Here is a 23,846-nt window from a genome sequence, read left to right as displayed (position 1 = left end):
CTGCCCTCGCTGAAATAGACTCTCCATTAAGGAAATATTGTTCTCTCTCTGTTGCCCTCTCCTCCTCCTCCTCCCCCTCCTTGCACTCTTCCTCCTCCCCCTCCTCCTCCCCCTCCTCCTCCTCCTCCTCCTTGCACTCTTCCTACTCCTCCCCCTCCGAGAGAAAGAGAGAGGGAGAGAGGGAGTGATGGAGAGAGAGACAGACAGCGATTAAGAGATCCTCTGTCTAACTGTCCATCTCTAATTGCAGGGCCAAAACATAATAAGACTGCCATGACATGTCTATCACCATTAAATTCATGACGTCCTCACCCATTATCATAAGTGCTGCAATCTGAACCCCTAACTGCATTCCTTCCCCAGGACAGTACTAGAGCACCTAGCCCAGACTGAGACAAGCGCTTACCCTTACAACCTTCACAGGATGCTCTAAACTGTTATAGGCTTCTATAAATCGTTATAATCTGTCATAATCCTCCAATCTCCTGATCGTTCCCACATGGCTGATGCATGTTAATCTATTATTCATGGGCAAGGCGCTCTGGGAGATGTAGTGTTAGTAGGAGCAGCATCTGTAACCTTCACGCCAGAAGCTGATCAAAATGTGCCTATACACACAGGGCTAGAATGCAGCAAGACCACGGCTAGACTAAGGCTAGTGCACAGCTACAACATAGCTAGAACGTGGTAAGAACACAGCTGGAACATAGCAAAAACATGGCAAGAACACAGCTGGAAAGTACATTACAGGCTTTTCACCAGAGATTACAGTCTGGTGTGATTACTGACTAGCATGACGGTATTGGCGTCTGGGTTGGTCTGTGTGTGTGTGTGCGGGTGTGTGTGTGTGTGCGGGTGTGTGTGGGTGTGTGTGCGGGTGTGTGTGTGCCCTCCTGTTGAGGGTCATCAGAGGGGTTTAGAGCCGGGCAGATTAGGACCGTACCAAGATCAGTGTGAGGGCTTCCTGATAAACAGCACACAGCTGAGAGTACTGGGATGCTGTTCTCCCCTCCTTCCACCCTCCCTCCCTCCCTCCATTCCCCCCCCAGTCTCTCATTTACATCCTTCCACATTCTTCTCTGTCATTCCCTGATCCCCCTCCATCTCATTCTCCTCCCCACTCATCCTCCTTCCCCATCCCCCCTTTATCCTTCCTCTCCCTGTCCTACACCCTCCCCCCCCTCCCTCGCTCTCTGGTTGACCCTGTCACCAGCGATCCCTCGTCATCCTGCCAACCGCTTTGCAATTCAGATGATGATCAATCCAGCCGAATCGACTGGCCAACCGGGAGCTAGTGTCCACGCAGGCCCACCCCCAGCCATCCCCACCCCCAGCCATCCCCACCCCCAGTCCCACCCGCCGAGCACTGGCGGCGAGGCGGAGGCAGTAAGTCTCCCGCCACCGAGATCGATGGGCGGCCATTAACGCTGCAACATCGCAGATCAGACGGCTGATTTAGAAGGGCTGGGACAGTCTGGCACAGGGGAGAGACCAGACACATGCCTTCAAACACACATGCACACACTCACACTTACACACACACACACACACTGGGGACATGGAACAATACGCCTTCACACCCACATACACAGCGGACACAGACATACGCACCTTCACACACACACACACACACACACATGTACACACTCAGACATACACACAGGGGACATGGAACAACACACCTTCACACACACACACACACACACACAACAGACACACACCTTCACACACACGTACACCCACTGGGGACATGGCCAGACGCATACCTTTACACACTCCTTCACACACGCACATATCAATTTCAAAATGTGTCTCGATTCCACTACATCACCCCAGGAAGGTTTCGACCAGGGTATTCAACCATGCGTTTCCCTGTTAGCTGACTCAAGCCGCTACTGTAGCACAGGGACGCCGCGAGAACCGAGGGCCATGTAAACAGCCTGCATACCTGGGATCTATTCCAGAGTAGTGTTAGTGATCCGGAGGATGGATTTCAGCCACTCCATCTCCGTAGCACACAGCAGCTAGATCCTGTATGTTGCGTCTGGTGTGAATATCTACCGTGTATACATACTATACGTACGTGTATGTATCCATAGCGTAGTATATGTGTTTATACACTAGGTGTGAAACCCGACAGAAAGACAAGCCGTCTCACGAAGTGGCAGATAGAAAAAAAGTTGCGAAGGAAAGGAAAGGGCTGAAGAAGGGACAGGAGAGAAGGAGGTGTAAGAATGAAAGAGTTGGCAAGTAAGACAGGATGGGAGCGAAAAGGAAAAACAAGACATCCAGAGATGGAGGGAGGGAGAGAGAGAGAGAGAGAGCCGCCAGAGAAGACTGTGTGTGCAGTCACCAGAGAGAGCCGAGAGAATAAATAAGAACAACACAATCCCGGCTGCTGCTGCGCAGTCGCACACACACACGCATGTTGTACGCAGGCAGGCACACGCACACACAGGCGGGCACGCACTTGCATTCACACATAAACACACGCGCACACAAACACTCATGCACGCACACACACTTGAAACTAGGAGAACATTCGAGTACAGTACAGTGACATAGAGATTGATGGAAGCACAGCAAAGGAATGCAGGGTTATCCTGTCCTAGCTCCATGACTCCCAATTATCATAGCTCACATAGCACTGACCCTCCCACACACACACACACACACACACAGCACATCAACATGCTTCTTCTTCTAGAACACACGTACGCACCCCATCCAACACTCCATCTTCCTTCAGGACAAACTCCTCTCTTTATCTCCTTCTCTCTTGTCTCTCAGACACATACACACACACACGCACACACAAACACATACACACACATGAACACACATACATACACACACACAAATGTCTACACACATACACAGAAATCTACACACACAGTCTCTAGGCAGAAGCAGCAGAATGAATGAGCAGATTCTTGTGGGACCATTACAGCAGGAATGTTCTGGCATGCAGAGACAGCTCTCCTACTCTGTGTTCTGGGAGAGGGAGGACGAGGAGCGGTGTACATGAACACACACACACACAGTTTAAACGCCCAAAATCCATAGAACCACATGATTGACAAAAAGCAATCAATGCGTTGGTATAGCTTAAGATGGGAGGAGGAGGGTGTGACAGGCTCAAACATCATATCAACGGCCTGTCTTTGGTCGGGATAGCTGTCAGTCTAGGTCGCTCACTGACTGACTGACTGATTTGTTGTCTGACTGGGACCTGATGGTCTACTCTATAAGGAATGAGACACACTGAGGTATAAATATTAATGCCTACATTGATATTCATATTTCTACCTGCCGCTGTTTGTAGTGCAAATATTATCACTTTTGCTGAGCTGTCTGCTGCAAACAAATGGAGCTGTCATCCAACTGCTGGATTAAGATGCTGCCGTGTGTGTGTACGTGTGTGTGTACAAGGTGTTACGCGTTGACTGTATGCGTGTGTACGAGGTGTGTGTGTTTGTGTCTGTGTGTATGTGGCACGGTGGTGCTTTCCCTCTAAACACTGATAAAGAAAGCCTGAAATCTTCTGATAGCAGTCACAAGGGAGTATTGCGTGTGTGTGCGTGTATGTGTGCGTGCCTGTATGTCGGCGTGTGTGTGCCTGTATGTGTGTGTATGTGTGTGTGTGTATGTGTGTGTGTGGAAGTTAATTTGTGTTGCTGTGAGTGACTTGTGTGCCTGGTCAACAGACTGTAACACCGGCCTGATGGACAGGTGGATGGCCTCCTGTTGCCCAGGCAACCCTCCGAGGCAACAGCGGTGTGAGAGGGGGATTCTGGGATGCAGGAGAGAGGGAGGTAGAAGGGAGGGAGGGGGTCACCGGTCTGCATGCATGTATGTATAAGGCTCACGTGCACTCATGGAATATTACATGCATGAGTTGCCGACTGTACATGGAAATCGTAGGCGTGCATGCGGGTAACTGCACGCCCTTGTGAACCACACATAACGACCCATGTATATTTAAATACATGCATGATCACAATTTAAATGCATGCATTATTTAAGAGCTCACCCTAGGCTGTTTATGTTCTAGTTTGGTCTTTTCAACTGTGTTTACTGTGCTCCCCAGCTGTGTGTTCAGGACTGAGAATGGAGCTGACCTTGACATCCACCAGGGTGACTTCCACAGATCAAACTTGACGGATAACCTGCATGACAGCAGGAACACCGCAAACTGTTGAACTGAGGGATTTGTGAACATTCTTTCTTTCAAAATTTGAATCCAATAACCACAACATTAAAACCGTAGATATACAACATGGCCTTAGAAAGGGTTTGGCCTTTGGTGTCCAATAAACCGAGGCCAGAGCAGATCCCTAAATACACACACTCAACGTGACTGGAGAAAGAGATGGATCATCTGTATTGATCTGCGTGCTACAGTAAATCTCAGGACAATGTCAGATGGAGGACTGAGATTGACAGTAGGATGGGGTAGGACCCTCCAGAGTAGATCAGGATGGGGGTAGGACCCTCCAGAGTAGATCAGGATGGGGTAGGACCCTCCAGAGTAGATCAGGATGGGGTAGGACCCTCCAGAGTAGATCAGGATGGGGGTAGGACCCTCTAGAGTAGATCAGGATGGGGGTAGGACCCTCCAGAGTAGATCAGGATGGGGGTAGGACCCTCCAAAGTAGATCAGGATGGGGGTAGGACCCTCCAGAGTAGATCAGGATGGGGTAGGACCCTCCAGAGTAGATCAGGAGGACAACAGCAGGTTTCTCGTCCCAGGTCTGCTGCTCAAATTGCTGTCAGAGATCTACTGTGTCCACCAACCCTCTCCTCCTGAGAGACAGCTGCTGTCAGATATCTACTGTGTCCACCAACCCTCTCCTCCTGAGAGACAGCTGCTGTCAGAGATCTACTGTTTCCACCAACCCTGTCCTCCTGAGAGACAGCTGCTGTCAGAGATCTACTGTTTCCACCAACCCTCTCCTCCTGAGAGACAGCTGCTGTCAGAGATCTACTGTGTCCACCAACCCTGTCCTCCTGAGAGACAGCTGCTGTAAGAGATCTACTGTTTCCACCAACCCTGTCCTCCTGAGAGACAGCTGCTGTCAGAGATCTACTGTGTCCACCAACCCTGTCCTCCTGAGAGACAGCTGCTGTCAGAGATCTACTGTTTCCAACAACCCTGTCCTCCTGAGAGACAGCTGCTGTCAGAGATCTACTGTTTCCACCAACCCTGTCCTCCTGAGAGACAGCTGCTGTCAGAGATCTACTGTTTCCACCAACCCTGTCCTCCTGAGAGACAGCTGCTGTCAGAGATCTACTGTGTCCACCAACCCTGTCCTCCTGAGAGACAGCTGCTGTCAGAGATCTACTGTTTCCACCAACCCTGTCCTCCTGAGAGACAGCTATTTGTGTCCCCTGTAGTGGACCGGTTGGTTTGGGTCTGGTAACTCTGCAACCTTACCTCCCTTTGTATTTATTTATTTTGTCCAACTGAGACAACCTGGGCTTTCAGATGATGTCATACGTGTGAAGGACCTCATTCTAGTTACGGTAGTTTTGTTGTTGTTGTTAACTTTTAATTTCTATAAGTTAAAGATGTGTAATCGATGTGTAATAAAAACAAATTAGAAATATATGTTGTTGCGACATTTATTTTCCATCTTGTGTTCTAGCCAAATATCCAAACACGTCAGTCATGTGAAACGTTAACATGTTTTCATGGGTATCAGGTGCCTAGACTGTTCCTGGTCTTGTTTGCAGGACGTTTCTCTGGAGACCTCCCCCCCTCCGCTGGACGAACCACTTCCTGGACGTCTCAGTCTGACGTCCGTCTGACGCCAGTGGCAACCAGGTGAGAGGTATCAGAGAGCGTCGCCATAGCGACAAGGGCCGGTGCGGGCCGACCGAAGCTGATGATGATGCTCGTCATCCAGAGGACAGCTGTCGCCATGGAGCATCATGGGAACGCCAGTCTGCCAGCAGTTTCTCTCTCTTTCCCTCTCTCTCTCTTTCTCCCTCTTTCTCCCTCTCTCTCTCTTTCTCCCTCTCTACCTTTATCCCTCTCTTTTCGGTAAACTGCTCAGCTGGAAATCTGGCCCTATGAACAAACTGTACACACACACACACACATACACACATACACACACGATATCTACACATTCAAACAGCCCAAGACAAACATAAAGGTGAAGCCACAGCCGGCAGGCTGTGAGGGACTGATTAAACATTCACACCTGTTCATGGGGACAGGCAGTACAGCTGGCCAGCCACAACATACACACAGGACTAGAACTCTACACACACACACACAAACATACACTAGACACACAGCACTACAACTCTACACACACACACATACATACAGCACTAGAACTAGACACACATACAGTCACAGCAGTAGACACACACCACACTACAACTCTAGATAGCCACAACACACAGACAGACAGACACACAGAATAACTGACTGACTGAAATATGTTTTGTTTATATCATAAAGGGAACAATTTTGCAATCTTAATATCCATCTCTCTGCGTCTCTCCAGCTCCCTCACACACACACACACCATACATGTTCCAGCCTGTTTCTCCAGATAGCTTTGAGCAGGAGTCAGGATGGTGGAGCATGCCAGCATTAACAGAACATAGCCTGTCCAAGGTCTCAGTCTGCTGGATTCTGCTTCTCCACACACACACACACAACACACACAGCCCAGCACACACACACTCCAACACAAACAACCCACACACACACTCCAACACACTCAACCCACACACACTCCAACACATTTAACCCTATACACACAACCCACACACGCTCCAATACACACAATCCAACACATGAACCAAACACACAATCCGACGCACACTGCTCAACACACACTGCAACTAACATACGCGGTTTATCACACAACACCCAGTACCAGATCACTACAGAATTAGAGCAGGCTATTCAACTTCAGCCCCATGAGTGTCAAATGGCTCATCTGACACACCCTAACATTTTGATTGTTAACTATGTATGATATAAGTAACATTACAGACCATTTAAAGCTGGCTCTGTAATAAGCAGTAGGCAGTTGTAACAATGTTGTGATACATGTCACTCAGCAGTATCCTAATTTAGTCATGGTTTTATAATTGTAGGGCCACAAGAGGACTTTTTACATTCAAATTATACTGTAGCCAACTATGCCTTTGGCTATGATTACTGGGTGTTCTATTTTGTGTGACTATTTCACAGACAAACAAAGTTGTTTTTCAACGCAAGTCTGTTTTTCACAAATCAAATAAACAAAGTTACATACAAGATATAATAAGTTCAGCGTCCTGGTACAGCTGGCGGCTTCAGTGCTGCATGTCACAGTCTCGAGAGCCCTGCATGTGCGCGTCAGAGCGCGTTCACGGAGCGGGAACGATTTTTCTTTTTTTAAGCACCATCGATTTAAATGTAGAATGTTAAATTGAGATCAATCGGAGTGTCACTGAACCTAACGTTCCGAATCAGGGTTCACCGCCTTATATTTCCAATTTCACGGGCACCGAAAGACAACGGTTGGGTGGCCGAGAGAATGGGTTATGCTGCATCCTCGACCACACACTGCTGTTCAATGACTCCAAAGTTTATATCTGAAAATCACGCACACCTGGCGATATGGCTGCATTAACCTACATTATGGAAGTAACGTAATCTTTAAATCACACTTACCGGGACTGACATCTTGTTCTATGACTGAGCAAGCGAGCTGTCCTATAGGCTACGCTTCCTGGCAATGAAGCTCCGAGTTACAGTAGCCGTTCTCTGGATCACAGGGCTACTTCTGTCACCAGGAAAAAACAACGTTTCTCTTCTTTTTTTCCTCGGTGTCTTTACTCCATGCTGAAGCTTTCCCGATAGAATTCCTCTCCGTCCTTGTCCGTTGTCCGATCAGGGGGCTGTGGGCTGGTACTGCTGAATGTTGCGAATATGGTGGGGTTTTCCAAGCTAGGAGTAGCCCACCAAAAGCGACGCAGTCCACCTCATATGAGCGGCCACCGCTCCGAGTCTTCTATATTGCTGTCAACCTACCCTCCTCTCCTCTCTTTCTCTCCTTCACAGCAAATATAAAACCTCTCCCAGTAGCCTACTCTAACGTATGGGAAACCAGTAAATGTGTATTTAAGAATCTATCAACGACTCGGAAAGAGAATGTTTCGCATTGAGCGCCAATAAGAATAAAAAATCTTTCCTCTCTAGTCTTGCGGCTGCGCGTGCGGCTGCTGCTAGACCTCTGCTCGCTCTGCCGTTCTAACGGAATCATCAAGTTTGGCTTAAAGGGATGGTCTCCGTTCCTTCGTCCTAAGATGACGAGTGTGTAACATACAGATGTTTTCTCGACAATCTGTTTGTTTTCGGATCAAACTTGTCAACGGATGCGTTCCACTCACTTCAAAGGGATGAAGTGTTTTTGAAATTGTGATTTGGTGACGGTTCCTAAAGATTGCAGTTTAAAGGGGATGTCAGGAATTCGTGTCGGATGGATCGCCTACATGACTGCCCTCTGCACATGCTCCCACAGTCCACAGAATCGATGGAATCGAAAAGAAAACGGTCAAGTTACTCTGAGCCGGGACTGTGTGAAGTTTGACAGATTGTGTGGGTCTTGATATTGTCCCTGAGGTGCGCAGTGGTAGAGGAGGTGAGAGGGGATTATGGAGGGAGTAGGGAAGTAGAGATTAAATGAGAGGGCGTTATATATATGCACCAGGCAGGGGAGAGGTATGAACGGTATTTGTTGCTTCTGAGGGGCTCAGTGTGAGATTGTTTATAATTATCCTGCCAACCTTTGGGGCTATATCCTACACACACACACATGCCATACACACGCATACACACACACAGGCTCCAGCTTAGTGTGAAGGCTTCAGGACAGATGACAGACAGCTCCAAATGCCTAAGAGTAACAAAGTCAGACAGACAGACAGACAGACAGACAGACAGGCAGACAGGCAGGCAGGCAGGCAGGCAGGCAGGCAGGCAGGCAGGCAGGCAGGCAGGCAGACACACACAGACATGTCAGTTCATCAGGTCACCTACACAGAAGATGAAATACTAATATTAACGAGTGTCTGAATATAAAGCAGATCCTCTACATAGTTCAAGTGTGTATGAGGTTTTATGCTATATATAGAGACACAGAGGGAGAGGGATAGAGAGAGGGAGAGACAGAGGGAGAGAGAGGGATAGAGAGAGAGTGCAGGAGTGCAGAAGCAGTTGAATAAAGATGAGGATGACTAGTCCTCCGAGTCCTTGTGAGCACCCTGAGTGTGTGAATGAGTGAGACTAAGTGCCTGAGAGCGGCTGCGTGTGTGTGTCAGCGTGTGTGTGTGTCAGCGTGTGTGTGTGTGGGCTAAGAATAGCAGGTCAGCATCAACTGCTCCATACATCAACAACAGCTTGTCTCCATTCTTGCACAGAGAAGATGTGCAACAACAAAGCAAAAAACACAGTAAGTACAAAACACAGGGAGTTTATTCAACGTATTCCAGAATCTCCTGTCACTGAAACAGTCAGGGGCCAGCATGACATCAACAAAATAACAGAAAGAAACTCCTTGCTGCGACGTTATAATAACTCACACAAGCCAGGAGGCCTTTCATTAGAAAACCACCACTAAAAATACAGCTCCACAAATCGCCTGCCCAGTCATGAATGAGTGTGTGGGTGTGTGTGAAAGATTGAGTGTGTGAGTTTATGTGAAAGATTGAGTGAGTGTGTGAATGTATGAAAGATTGAGTGTGTGAGTGTGTGTAAAAGATTGTGTGAGAGTATAAGTGTGTGAGTGATGCTCCCATCTGTCGACTGGTCATCGTTTCATGTTGCCGAGTCGTACTTTCTTCTCCTGCTCAAACTGGCGTTGGTCCACTCTCTCCAGGAAATTCTTCCTCTCCACGTAGCTGAAGACACACACAGGAATAACGATCAGTAACATCACACACACACTGAACATAAACACACACACGGTTCTGCATTCGTTCCCTGTACTGTTGGGTGTACTGGGTGAGAATATCCATGGCTGGTCCTAGTCTCTTTCTGTCTGGAAAGAAATTGTCTCTCTGTGTACGTGTTTTGTTTGCGCGTGTGTGTGGGGGGGTACTGACTATGTTTCAGTGCCCCCCCCCCCCCCCCCCCCACCACCACCACCACCAGGTGTTACAGGCTGCAGACATACTAGACAGTTCTTTACCACCATGTTACACAACCTTCTGCTTTAGTGTCAAGGTGCAGGTATCCAGTTCAGGTTAAACACCGCATCACCTCTCCCTCCTCCAACGCCACCATCAGCCCTTTCTCCCCCTCCTCCCTCCCTCCCCATCTCTACCTCCTCCTCCCTCTCCATCTCCCTCCCTCCCCCTCCACCCTCCCTCAGCCCAGGCCCTCCTCCCCTGTGGGAGCCTAGATCCTGGGTAGAGCCTCCGGGCGTGGTCCCTCTCTGGTCTGAGGGCTCTGCGGCTCCATGTGTGGCCCAGCCAACCTCAGCCAACCCCAGCCCGGCTCTCCTCCTTCTCCACCCAGCCCAGCCCAACCCAACCTAGGCCTGGCTGCCTCCTTCAATCCTCCTCACAGTGAAGATGTAGTAGACTCTCCCAGGCCCCAGGGCTACTGCACCAACACTCTCCCATCCCTCCCTCCCTCCTTCCCTCCCACCAATTAGTTAGCCGCATTTCTCCTCGTCTTAGAAAGATAGATACAGGCACAGGGAGATAGTTAAAAAGGAAGAGAGAGAGAGAGAGAGAGAGAGAGAGTGAGTGAGAGAGGATAGAGAGAGAGAGGTTAGAGAGACATAGAGAGAGAGATGTGATGGTAGCTGGGAGGTTCAGTGAGACAGTCCCCCAGATTTCCAGCAGATCCTTGATCTCCAGTCTGTAATCTGGTAGCTATATTCTACTGGGCCCTCACCACACATCCTTTATGTCGAACAAACATGACCACGTTACACTGGCTTCTGTGTGTGTGTGTGTACGTGCGTGTGATATCGCTTTCTGTCAGGAGGCCCTCAGCACTCTGCAATGACGGGGTTAATTAATCAGTCGAACATTACCGGGGTTGCCCCTAGCGACGGGCAATGATGTCACACTAGATTAGAATCTTCTGGGGAGTGTGACCCCCCCCCCCCTTTTCCTCTACCCCTTCTCCTCCTCCTCCTCCTCTCCCCTCCTCTCTCACCTCCTCCTCCCTAAACCTACCAGTTTTTCCATTCCAATTTCTTCTCCATATAATTGTGCTCCTCCATAGTCTCCCCTCTCCTTCCTCAGAAGCCAGGGTTTATGATCCACTTTACAGCACTCCCACATCTTTCATCTCCCCCCTCTCCTCCCTCCTCTACCCCTCTCCTCCTTTTACTCCCCCCTCTCCCTCCTTCTCACCCCCTCAACAAATCGGAGTCACACACACACAGAGATGAACACGCACACACACACAGAGATTAACACACACACACACAAAGAGATAAACACACACACACAGCCACCCATTCTCACCCCTCCTTTCCCCGGTTGTGTATGGCCAGCTCGTCTCCGATGCCCTCCTCGGTCTTGAACGAATCCCAGTCCATCTTGGACTTCTCCAGGGTGGACATCTTCTGCTTCTTGGCCCCCAGGCGGTTCAGGATGCTGCCCATGCCCACGGGGCGCTTTGCACTGTGGGGATAAACAGATAGAGCTGTTACCCTGGGGGACAGATAGAACGGTTACCCTGGGAAACAGATAGAGCTGTTACCCTGGGGGACAGATAGAACGGTTACCCTGGGAAACAGATAGAGGTGTTGCCTAGAGGACAGATAGAGCTGTTGCCCTCGAGGACACAGAGCTGTTCCCCTGAGGGACATCAACAAACGTCACCCTCCGGTGGAGGTGGATAGCCAGGCTATGTAGGGGTGGAGCGTCAAGCTGGGTAATGGGTGTGTGTGTGTGTGTGGGGGTGGGGGGTTGGGGGAGGGGGCAGTCCTGGGGTGGTGGGGTGTGTCGGGGGTCCAAGGACAGCACTTTCACGCTCAGGTGAGTCATGGTGCTGCTCCCCTCAAGAGGAACACTCTCCAAATGTGTTTCACAATCACCTCCCGCTCTTTCAGAGTGTGTGTTTGGACATGCACTCTTTTTTCGCAATTGGGGGAGGGATCGTGTGTGTGTGTGTACCAGTTGGGGAGGGATTGTGTGTGTGTGTGTGTGTGTGAGGAACAGAGGAAGGGTGTGTTTAACGAGGGCGTCTCCTATATCAAGGTTTCTGTGGATCTCCAGGAAAAGGAAGTGACACAGAAACCAAGGTCAGGAAAAGACAAGGAACACACCCTTCTACACACACACACACACCGACACATCCTTCTACACACACACATCCTTCTACACACACACAGACACATCCTTCTACACACACACATACTTCTACACGCACACACACAGACATGCATGCATACACACAGACACCCACATAGACACATGCAGACTTACACCCTTCTACACACACACACACACACACACACACCATCTCCTGGAGCAGTCTCATAACGAGCCTGTTTATATTGAGTTCTAGACCATTGAGAATGTGTTACAACAAGCTGCTGCTAATCTAATGTTCCGTAACAGACTGACTATAAAACACACACACACCAATCCTGCTGTAGCTACCAGACATTACTTACTACTGGGGTGTTTGGAAATTGTGTGTTTAGATGCCCCTCGGAATAATTTCTGATAATTTTACAATTTTCTCTCTACACAAACACACCAGTTTGTCTCCTGTCCCATTAGCCACAGGCACATACAGTCACACACAGCCCTGATAACTATTATACACTCATAATCTTGTTCGCACACACACACACACACACACATATATATAAATAGTGCCAGTACCAATTAAGAGGGCTGTTAAAGCACCAGACTGACAGTGTAAAGCCTAACAGCGGGTCTTGGCAGGCTGCGAGGCGAACAACCTTTGCCCAGGTTAGAGCTCAGCCCTCTGGTCAGGAGATCACCCGCTGCCCAGGCTGCACGGCCTACCCTGGGAACTCCCAGCACACTCTTCCTCACAGATGCCACCTGGTCCGTATGGACAGTGTGTGTATTGTTAATGCTGGATTGGTTTATTTGCTGGTTCATGTCTCCCATGACGACAGCCATGTATGGCTACACGCATGCAGACTGGCTGCTAACACACCATGGAACGGCACACACATACACCAGGGTTTCCCGCAGCACTTTTCAGTTAAGGCGGCCGCCTAAGCAACACACGCCTGCCGCCTTAACTACGTCGTCCCAAAAAATAAATGGAAAAATAGCGGAAAAGAAAACAGTGATATCTGCGGTTGTCCTGTTTTCTCCCTTCCATTCCAAACCGTGACCAGTCTCCCTTCTCTGCAGAACGTATTAGTCTATCGCACAAACTAGCCCCCCCCCGGTCTGATGGCAAACCCCACCCTACCGCCTTCACTAACACATTTTCTGCGGGAAACGCTGCACGCACACAAAACATGCAATACAGTAGAGATTCTGTGTGGAAGTCGAGTTCTAGTTCTACCGCACAGACACAAGCAGATTATGACGACTCCCTCCTGTCCCATCTTCACTCCATCTCTCCTTCTCTCTCTCCATCCAACCCCGTCTCCCCCACCTTCTCTCCATCCAGTCCTGCCCCCCCCCCCCCTGCCCTCTCCCTCCCCTCTTCCTCCTCATCCTCCCTCTCTGTAGTCCAGAAGCAGGACAGTCTCAGGTGACTGAAGTGATGCCAAGATGACCTCTGCCAAGCCTCCCTGGCTTGCAGGCCAGGATGTCTCTATCCATCAACACTCCTCCCTTTCTCTGCCCTGCATCTCCGTCCATCTCTCCATCTGTCCTCCCTCTGCCCTCTTCTTCAAAGCCTGGCCCAGCCCAGCCCCAGCCAGCCCAGCCAGGAATGTTCGCCCAGGGGGCGGGTACCCCAGCACCACGGCCACGCCCCCAACCGCCTGACTGACAGCAGGGTGGGAGGAGTATACCGACAGCACCTGGAGAGAAGCTGAGGCAAACTGCTAGGGGGCCTGGGTTTGAATCCTGCTCAGGCCGTTTCTCGATTGCCCCCCCCCCCCGCTCTCCCTCCATTCCTGTCTCTCCAACTGTCCCATCAATGAAAAAAAGATTTAAAAAAAAATCTTGACAAACATTTGGGGATTCATCTGATCTCAGTCGGATGACTGGAGCTCAGAGGAACCCTAGATTTTTTGGGGTACTTTCTACATGCACTATTTGTTATAATGTCGCTATGTATGGATAAAATCATCTGTTAAATGAATTAAATGTTGGTAACTGTACTAGACCTAGCCATGGGTCCCAGTGTGCAGCTGCACCAGGGGGCCTGGTCTGGTTATACCAGGCCAAACAACAACCCTTTAATCTGTCCATCTCTCCTCTCTTCCATTTCTCCTTTCCTCCAATCCATCTCTTTTCATGGTCTGTGAAACCACACACACACACGCGGTTACCACAGAGATGTCCAAACACACCAACTTAACATGAAGAGTAAAACAGTCGGTAAATCCCAGGTGTGTGTGTGTGTGTGTGTACTGTACATGCGTGTGTGTGTGTGTATACCGTACATGTGTGTGTGTGTGTTAGAGAGACTATAACCCATCTAAGATGGCTGACCCAGCAGAGCAGCTGGTTGAGTGTTCCTGTGTTTGAGTGTGTAATGAATAGCAATGTGTAAATGAACCATTCTGCTCCATCCAGACTATGTGTGAGAGAGAGTGTGTGTGTGTGTGTGTGTGTGTGTGGGTTTTGTGTGTACATAGTATGTCACACGTGTGTGTGAGCAGTGGGAAAGTTCTCAGTGTCCCTGGGGAGAGTGAAGGGGCTCCAGATGTCTATCACTGGCAGGACGCACACGCACGCGCACGCACGCGCACACTCACACACAGCTGTTCCCATACAGTCTGAGTGTACACTCTGTGCTAATGACCAATAGAAAAGCACACTGCTCCCAACAGCTATGCCAACACATACACTCTGACACACACAGACACACACTAACTTGACTGGATGCCCCAGTTATTGAAAAAGACTGTAGGGAAATGTTCTGAATAGGGTGCAGAATGTTCCGGTCGAACTGTACCTCTCCATCTCTCTCACACAGACACACACAGTGGTGGCTGCTGGTCTTTCAAATAGGGTAAGCTCCATTTCGGCTTGCATTTATTTTGCTAGTTCACTGGCTAGTTCACCCCTACGACACTAGCCTAGCCTACTGTATGAATGAATGAATGGATGAACAATCTAACGAGACAATATTAAACTTGAAGGAAATAAGGGAATTAGGTTAAACTGAAACAAGGAATGTGGTGTATAATTGTATGAAATGTATGATGAAAATTGGCTAGCAATTTCGCAAAGCAAATACCAAGAACTAGGTTGCAGCAGTTTGTCTTTCGACTACACTTGCAAAATCCGCGATGGGACTGATTCTAAACGAACTCGTCTTAGAGATGAACGTGTTGTAATGCACTTAAAATGTTAACACAATAGTAAATTATATATATTAATAGTATATTTGACCATTAATCTTTTTGACATTTTAGGGGAAGCCGAGCTTCCCTTGCAGTCTTAAAGAGATCGTTACTGCCACACACACCATGAATGAAATGAGATATTAGATGCACCTCCTTCATTCAAGAGGCCCACAGAGGTTAACATGCATCACCTACCAAAACCCTTTCACACACTGTCATGCTCGGGCTTGCGTCCGAGCGCAAGAATACATGCAGACCTGGGAGTCTGACCTGTGTGGGTGGGAATGTGTGCGTACTTCTGTGTAACAACGCAGCAGGGTTATTTTTAGGCTCAAGAGGAGGGCTTTATAATTAGAGCGGCAGAAACAGGCCTCTGGGTTACACACATATGGAAACTATTAGCCTCCATGGACACACTGCCCTAGCCCTCTCCACCTCTCTCTCTCTCTCTTCCCCTCTTTCATTCCCTCCTTCGACCTCTTCCTTACGTCCTCTTTCGCTGCTCTCTCCATCTGCCTCTTGGTCTGTCTCCTTCTCTAAACATCCTCCTCCCTCTCTCCCAATTTTCCTCCCAATCTCCTTGTCGCTCTCTCCCCCCCTCTCCCTCCCTCCCCCTTTGTCTCTCTCCCTTCCTCTCACCCCCCCCCCGCTTCCTTCCTCTCTTTGCTGGCCTCAGCCTCCGTCTCAGCTTCTCTCCATCCTTCTGATTCTGTGCCCCGTTCTTATCCCCCTCAGAAAGGTGGAATGAGGTCCCATAAATAAAGGAGGAGACTAGCGGGAGAGTGCTGCCCCATATTTCCCCGCTCCCCCCTGTCCTCCTCAAACTGACACAGAGGAACATCTAAACGCGCTCATCCTGCCTGCAGCACGCCACAGCAGAGAGCTGCTCTTTGTCTGATGTCTACACGCACATGCCACAAGTTCAAAGGGTTTATGAAGTCTGGGTGAGAAGTCTTACTCACAGATGCCCTCTGGAGGCGACCAGCTGGTGGTGCACACTCACAATTAAAAAGACAAATATTTGATCGATTAAATGACTGTCTTGTGTAAATGTCGGTGTGTGTAATATTATTTAGCATGTTGTGTTTGTTTTGTAGATATATGATATGTTGTGTGTGTTCTCTACGGGGCAGTGAGGTAACACCACAGAGACAGAGAGGAATCAATCCACCAATCAGCAGCAGCTGTGGCCCTCCCTGGTCTAATAACACTTAGCCTGGATCAGTACCCCCCCCCCCCCCACACACACACACACACACACACGGTTGCTCCATGTGTGGATAACTGTCATTTACACCAGAGAGAGAGTGAAAGGGTGTGAAAGGAAAAGAGAGAAAGATAGACAGACAGGTGAGTAGAGATAGACAGACAGACAGACGAGGAGAGAGAGATAGACAGACAGGTGAGTAGAGATAGACAGACAGACAGACAGACAGACAGACAAGGAGAGAGAAATAGACAGACAGGTGAGTAGAGATAGACAGACAGACGAGGAGAGAGATAGACAGACAGGTGAGTAGAGATAGACAGACAGACGGACGAGGAGAGAGAGATAGAGATAGACAGACAGGTGAGTAGAGATAGACCGACAGGGTGAAAGAGAGAGAGAGATAGACAGACAGGGTAAGGGAGGGAGAGGGATTGGAATGAGAATCTAGCCTTTTCAGTCGGCAGTAATAAGAGTCAGCAGGTCCACATTAGGCTACAGAACAAGTGACTCTACATTAGCCTGGCAGAGCACAACGGATAGGTAGGTGTGTGTGTGTCTAAGAGTGGCTTCTGTTCTGTTACTGCCAGCTGTACTCAGTGTACAACAGCCTTTGGAGGGGGGAGGGGTAGGGGGGGGACTAGACAAAAAAAAAGTAGGGACACCAATAAAACCAAACAATGAGAGAGATGGGTAATGAACGAGGGAGGGGAAATAAAGTGGGGGGGGATTTGCAGAGAGAGAGAGAGGTGAACAGGATAGACTGAGGCAGCGAGGGAGAGAGATGGAAAGAGAGAACAGTGAGAACATGAAGGAGGGAGGATTGAGGAGGGCCACTGGAACGGTTCGAAGGCGGGAAATTCCTGACTGAAGATCTTCCCATAACTACCGTGGGCCTCTCTCAGAATATCAGTATTCACGCACGTACGTAACACGCACACACATAAACTAACTCACACACACAAATAAACAAAAGTATCAGTAGGCAGAGTCTCTCAAATCTGATGGAAGTAAGAAAGTTAATGACCATAATGACTCAGAGTGTGTGTGTGTGTGTGTGTGTGTGTGTGTGTGTGTGTGTGTGTGTGTGTGTGTGTGTGTGTGAGATGAGGGAGCGCTGCTGATGGCTCCTTCCTGTTGTTGTGGGATATCCCCTCCCCCCATTCTCTGTCTGCCCCTGAGGAAATGTCTCGGGATGCACAGTGCTTCCTGTGAGGGAAAGATGACTTCCTGTCCGGGAACAAGCTTCAGAGAAGGATGCGCTCGTCCTGCCGCCATTTAACACCATGGCAACAGAAACAAGACAGAAAAGCACACAGAGCTGTCACACACGCACGGGAACACGGACACACTCACGTCCAACAGCTACAACACAACCAGGGCTACTGAACACAGACACACTCACGCCCACCAGCTACAACACAACCAGGACTACTGAACACAGACACACTCACCAGCTACAACACAACCAGAACTACTGAACACAGACACACTCACGCCCACCAGCTACAACACAACCAGAACTACTGAACACAGACACACTCACACCCACCAGCTACAACACAACCAGGACTACTGAACACAGACACACTCACGCCCACCAGCTACAACACAACCAGGACTACTGAACACAGACACACTCACGCCCACCAGCTACAACACAACCAGGACTACTGAACAGTCCTGTGGCAGATGTGGCAGAGGGATCCCAGGAAGACTTGTCCAACCAGCAGGCTGAACAACACATGGCACCCTCACGCTGGCAGGCATGGCCCGCACACAGACCTGGATTCACACACACACACAAGCATCCCGTTGCGAGTGTGTGTGTTTGTGTTTGTGTGTGGAGGGGAGAGTGGAAAGACAGGATCAAAGTGTCTGTGATGTAGGAGTCGTCAGAGAATCAATGAAGACAGACACCGCAGGATTACCCTCATGTCCTACATACAGCCTCTCTCTCTCTCCCCACACACACTCTCTCTACCCACATACACACACACACACACACACACACACACACACACACACTCTATACATTTACATTTACATTTAGTCATTTAGCAGACGCTCTTATCCAGAGCGACTTACAGTAAGTACAGGGACATTCCTCTGAGGCAAGTAGGGTGAAGTGCCTTGCCCAAGGACACAACATCAGTTGGCATGACCGGGAATCGAACTGGCAACCTTCGGATTACTAGCCCGATTCCCTCACCGCTCAGCCACCTGACTCCCCACACACACACACACACACACTCTCTCTTTCCACACACACTCTCTCCCCACACACACACATTCTCTGAACACTACACAAAAATGCCCTCTATGCACGCATACACTACGCATATGAGTGAGTGAATAAGCGTGTGTTTGTGAGAGAATGTGCGTGTGTGAGTGGTTGTGTGTGTGTGTGCAGGCACCTAGGTCCAGGAGCTGGGGGTCCAGGCAGTAGTCTGCTGGGGGGGGTGTCTTCCTCTGGGGAAGTCTCACTCTCCTGGGCCTTCAGAAAGCTCCTGGCCTCCTTGGAGTCTGCTGACACCTCTTTAGTCACCCTGGGGAGGGGAAAAGAGTGAGAAGGGGGAGGGGAGGGAGGGAGGGAGGGAGGGAGGGAGGGAGGGAGGGAGGGAGGGAGGGAGGGAGGGAGGGAGGGAGGGAGGGAGGGAGGGAGGGAGGGAGGGAGGGAGGGAGGGAGGGAGGGAGGGAGGGAGGGAGGGAGGGAGGGAGGGAGGGAGGGAGGGAGGGGTAAGAGGGAACACTGTCAGCCATGTTAACCTGACACTTGATGGATTATAACTGAAACATATCTTCATGTCCAGACAGATTCATCCACTACCGTGCTAGGCTAGTCCCACTTTTGTGGTTCCCATTTTTGTCGTTTCCAGTCTGATGCAGTGGAGACCAACACAATATCAGTGGAGTACTGCTGCCCTCTCATGGCTAGAGATGGTATGTCTGGATGGAGCCGGTGTGAGTGTGTGTGTGTGTGTGCGTGTGTGTGCGTGTGGGTGCGTGCGTGTGTGTGCCTACCTGACTTCCTCTCCGGCAAAATCAAACACCTTGGTGATGGTGACCTTTGAAGCGACCTCTGGGGCTTTTAGCTCGGGTCGTTTCAGCCCTTCCGAGGTGGCAGTGGGCTGCTTCTCTTCGGAGGGAGAAGCCTTAGGGACACATGGTGACATTTTAACATTACCATTATGAATCTGTACTACCGTATTCCCTGGTGAATCCTGAGTTATTGTATTGTTTATTAACACACTTTTAAACATGGTTGGTAGGTTTGAACAACTACTAGCAGCCAGAAGGACAGGGGATTTGACCTGCTACCTTTAGTATGTTGGAACTCTGGATTGCCGCAACTGGCGGTTTGGGTTTGGAACCCACGTCACTCAGGAAACTAGCCCACAGGTCATCAGATTTCTTCTGCTGCTTATCTTCCTCTGGTTCCTGATTGGCCCGGGCGGCCGGATGTCCAACCCCCTCCTCCTGCGATTCTCCCTCCTCCTCTGCTAGGCCAGCCTCCTCTCCCTCCTCTAACTTGAGACCTCCTTTCTTCCTCTTCCTAGCAGGGAGAGGGGGAAGAGGAGAGAGGTGGAGGGGAGGAGAGATCATCATTGGTCACACACATCCGGTCCTTTGCATAAATGACAGATACTAAAGTTGGCTAGATTGTGGGGTTATCTGATGACCAAGCCTGGTCACATCGTCATCCACCATCACATACCTGTGGTGACGGAACAGGAAGAGGGTCAGTCCAGCTCTGGACTGTACTGCAGCACCGCCTACCTCACACCCTCTTATGTAAGAGCTACCACAGCTAAGGTACTAGGCTAGTAGGCTACTAGCTGGGACAGGGGGAAACCTAGAACAGCCACACGTCACTACCCACCTCACTCCCAGCTCTTTTCCCTTCTTCTTCTTCCCTTTCCTCTTCGTGATGTCATCCGACGCTTCGCCCCCCTCGAGCCCTTCCTCTTTAACACACTCGTTCATGTCATCCTCGCTCAGGTTATCGTCTGTCAGTTAAACATAATACACGCCAGGATGAGGTGCGGGGACTCTGTGCAGCCAACTCGTGACATCCCTGGACCCCCGTTTAAATACCCCAGATAAATATACTGGTTGGGATGTTAGTGTGTTCGTACATAACTTAACAACAAAAAAGGCATTGTTCAAGTACATTCTGTGAGGGTTACACAAAATAAAAGACAAATGTTCATACATCATTCAAAAACCTGAACTGATGATGAGATATGGATAAGGAGGCATATCAGTTCCTGGCTCCACGTGAGCTTCTTCATGTATTGCATTAAATTCCCTCCCATCAGCAAAGGTACTCCTCTTTTGAGAGCTGACTGTGTTGTCCAGGTGCATACTCTTACCTGACGGAACATAGTCCGCGTCTTCATTGGAAGAATAACCGTCAGAATCATAATCTGAGTAGCTCATCTTCTTTCTCGAACAATGTAGCTAGCTACACCTACTTACAAACTGAGAATTTAATAGAGTAGCTAGCTAGCGAGCTACCTAACTAACATCACACAACACGCCGGTGTCGTTGACAGTCCAAGGTTTGTCTTGCTAGCAGTCGCGTGGCAATTATTTCTCAGCAAAGCAGGCACGTAATCTCTACAAAATTAAAATTATTACGATGATATTCTATTGATATGTCCAATGTTGTAAATTTGAGCATACACACACTCGATGATAATGAAAATGCGTGTGGAATAGTAAGGCAGCGAGATATGTTTCGTTAACCTGGTTTGTTACAATGGGTAGTCCCAGTGGACGGGTTTCACTATTAAATCAATTGAATGGTCTAAGAGGACAAATCATCTCCGCCCATGTCAACGGATCTTCTAGTATAATTCGAGCGTATCCAATCTGACCTATTGTATGCTTTCGCTTCCTCCTCCTATTGGCTACGGTAAGCCCGCAAGTACATACTACAAAACTAGTATGGTAGTTGGTACGAAGAAAACGCATAAAATGAAAATTGTATTTAACCCTATACAACAGTATATTTGCAGTCATATAATAAAATATGATACGTTGACCTATTTACTAGTACGGTTAATATAAAGGTTAGTTTTTACATATTATTATGGCCCTCTGAAATCCTCCGTACGTCGTGACGTCAAGCCAAGTTGTGTTGACAGTTAGCTTCAGGCTAGCTAGTTATTCTGGTAGCTAGCTTTAGCCCCCAACAGGCTTGAAAGATCTCACATCCGTGTTCTGATGCTTTCATACGAATATTCGCGGTCTCTCCGTCATGCTCTTGTTATTCCATGAACAAGACATGCAGAACGGATATAGCGAGATAGGTTTTGTTCAGCAAATTCTCAGTTTGAATTTGGTCCCGAGGACAAATGGCACTAATCGTGGCAACGATACATCTCTCAGCGACTTCTCAGGTGAGCCAGCCAGCTAGCAACGTTAGCTAGCTATGCTTTATCTAGCCTGTACATATTTGGACTAAGGCTGATACCTCTAGTTGATAGCAGGAAACATAGTCAGTAAACTTGGAGCTAACTAACTTCTTCATTTGTCAAAATAATAGTTAATGCTTTTCTAATGTGGTGTGTTATGTACCTTAAGTTAGCCGGATAGCTAGTCAAGCTAACTGCTAATGGCCAGGTAACGATACCATAGGTACCTACTTAACCTTTTAGTAAGCTAACGTGATATAGGGTTAGTTTTGATACCGATATACATTTTCGGTTTCCATTTAGACCTAGTAACGTTAACTCTTATTCTCAGACCAACCCTTACTAGTACAAAGTGGTCTTTTAGAGCTAGTCCTGGTGACGTGTCTTGTGCAAAAGATTATTTCCCAGATCAGTGTGGGTGTTTGTGTGAGGGAGCTTTGTTTGTATAAAAATGTGCTAATCATTCGCAGGCCTGTTGGATTATAGTTGCGGGTTTATCTTTTACATAACACAGAGAAACTAGTTCGAAACTCTTGGTCTCAGTACAGTGTTGACTGTTCTTCTTCCCCCAGAGATGTGGTATGGCGTGTTTCTGTGGGCAGCCGTGTCCTCCCTGATGTTTCACCTCCCTGCTGCCCTCCTTGCCCTGGCCACGCTCAGGCAGCACAAGATGGCGCGCTTCATACCCATCGCCATCCTCCTCATGGGCATAGTAGGGCCATTGTGTGGTGGCGTTCTTACCAGTGAGTTGACACACACACAGACGCATGACAGGATCGCTTTCTCTGCACCATCCACGCTAACCCATTTCCCTGTGTGTCTGCTCTTTCTCTGTGCGTAGGTGCAGCCATCGCTGGGGTGTACAAGGTGGCAGGGAAGAGGATGATCTCGCTGGAGGCCCTGGTGTTTGGGGTGGGACAGTCCTTCTTGGTTCTCATCATCTCCTTCCTTAGGATACTGGCCACCCTCTAGCACTGGGCCCCCCTGGGATCGAGTCCCAGTCCCTGACCACACTCCAGCACAGGGGCGACATGTCTGTCCTGGCTACAGGCTACACTCCAAGCACTTGGACCCCAGGCCTTCCCTGGGACAGTCCTTCTCTCCGGGGGGAACCAAGACACCCAGCTCTGGACTAGGACACCTACACCCTATGAGGGAGGACGACTGTGTGTGTGGCGTTTGGTCTCATAACCAGAACCACCATCCAAGTCCTCTGTCCTCAGCTCTCCCCTACTGTAGGACATCAGGATTGGGGGTTGCCTGCTCTGTGTTCCCTGCTCCCTGGAGGATTATGACAGAATATGCAAGATTCTTCCCCTCCCACAGAGGCCTTGTTTTCTACAGCTGGACCACACCCCACTCGGTCCCACCACTCGGTTCCCTCACACAGTTCCTGTCTGAAGGGGTGTATTTCAGGACAGGCCAGGGCTCCTCGTTCTAGCTGTCCTCTACCACGGCCTCTCTGTTTCTCTTTGGCTCTGTGTTTACGCAGAGTATACTGTTTTATTTTTGCACCCTGGACTGGCCTTGTTTGTGTGCGTGCGTGTGAGAGATTGTCTTATATGTGTGTGTGTGTGTGTGTGTGAACATTCCAACCTATAGATTAGCAGTAAGCTTGGTTCATAGCCTTCATGTGCGGTTAGAAAGTTGACTTTTCACAGCCAGCTAGTCTGAACATGCAAGCGTTCCCTGCATTCTGCAGCACCCTGGTCCAAGCGACGG

General features: G+C 49.2%; 3 protein-coding genes across 4 annotated transcripts in view; 1 reads left to right on the top strand and 2 right to left on the bottom strand.

The window, feature by feature from the left end:
- bcar1 (BCAR1 scaffold protein, Cas family member) overlaps positions 1–8,022 on the bottom strand; it is a 53,275-nt gene extending 45,253 nt beyond the window's left edge. The window contains 1 exon segment of the mRNA XM_067235427.1: positions 7,685–8,022. Coding sequence (XP_067091528.1) covers positions 7,685–7,696 — 12 coding nt within the window. The 5' untranslated portion in view covers positions 7,697–8,022.
- A 1,447-nt stretch (positions 8,023–9,469) lies between these two features.
- On the bottom strand, positions 9,470–21,474 carry cfdp1 (craniofacial development protein 1). 2 transcript variants are annotated; one of them, XM_067235172.1, is made up of 8 exons: positions 21,223–21,474; positions 21,078–21,169; positions 20,585–20,711; positions 20,023–20,257; positions 19,726–19,856; positions 19,119–19,250; positions 11,497–11,655; positions 9,470–9,912 (listed from the first exon to the last, which is right to left on the bottom strand). In XM_067235172.1, the coding sequence occupies exons 2-8, from the start codon at positions 21,142–21,144 to the stop codon at positions 9,822–9,824; spliced, it is 942 nt and encodes a 313-aa protein (XP_067091273.1). In that variant the 5' UTR covers positions 21,145–21,169; positions 21,223–21,474; the 3' UTR covers positions 9,470–9,821. The 2 variants fall into 2 exon arrangements, with proteins under 2 accessions (XP_067091273.1, XP_067091272.1); XM_067235171.1 differs by having other exon boundaries at positions 21,078–21,473.
- Positions 21,475–21,903: 429 nt separating this feature from the next.
- Positions 21,904–23,586, top strand: tmem170a (transmembrane protein 170A). Its single transcript, XM_067234862.1, has 3 exons — positions 21,904–22,109; positions 22,697–22,867; positions 22,966–23,586. The coding sequence occupies exons 1-3, from the start codon at positions 21,968–21,970 to the stop codon at positions 23,094–23,096; spliced, it is 444 nt and encodes a 147-aa protein (XP_067090963.1). The 5' UTR covers positions 21,904–21,967; the 3' UTR covers positions 23,097–23,586.
- Positions 23,587–23,846: the final 260 nt, after the last annotated feature.

This window comes from Osmerus mordax, chromosome 4 (genome assembly GCF_038355195.1).
Source record: "Osmerus mordax isolate fOsmMor3 chromosome 4, fOsmMor3.pri, whole genome shotgun sequence".
Lineage (NCBI taxonomy): Eukaryota > Metazoa > Chordata > Actinopteri > Osmeriformes > Osmeridae > Osmerus > Osmerus mordax.
This window is presented reverse-complemented; position numbering and strand designations above follow the sequence as displayed.

What these genes read in the sequence shown, in the direction of transcription:
- cfdp1 (XM_067235172.1), bottom strand. Translation starts at nt 21,144, where the DNA reads ATGAGCTACTCAGATTATGATTCTGACGGTTATTCTTCCAATGAAGAC. An exon ending in CGCGGACTATGTTCCGTCAG is followed by an intron (nt 20,712 to 21,077) that starts GTAAGAGTATGC and finishes TTTAACTGACAG; the next exon opens with ACGATAACCTGAGCGAGGAT. An exon ending in AGAGTTCCAACATACTAAAG is followed by an intron (nt 19,857 to 20,022) that starts GTAGCAGGTCAA and finishes TGTGTCCCTAAG; the next exon opens with GCTTCTCCCTCCGAAGAGAA.
- tmem170a (XM_067234862.1), top strand. Translation starts at nt 21,968, where the DNA reads ATGCTCTTGTTATTCCATGAACAAGACATGCAGAACGGATATAGCGAG. An exon ending in ATCTCTCAGCGACTTCTCAG is followed by an intron (nt 22,110 to 22,696) that starts GTGAGCCAGCCA and finishes TTCTTCCCCCAG; the next exon opens with AGATGTGGTATGGCGTGTTT. An exon ending in GTGTGGTGGCGTTCTTACCA is followed by an intron (nt 22,868 to 22,965) that starts GTGAGTTGACAC and finishes CTCTGTGCGTAG; the next exon opens with GTGCAGCCATCGCTGGGGTG.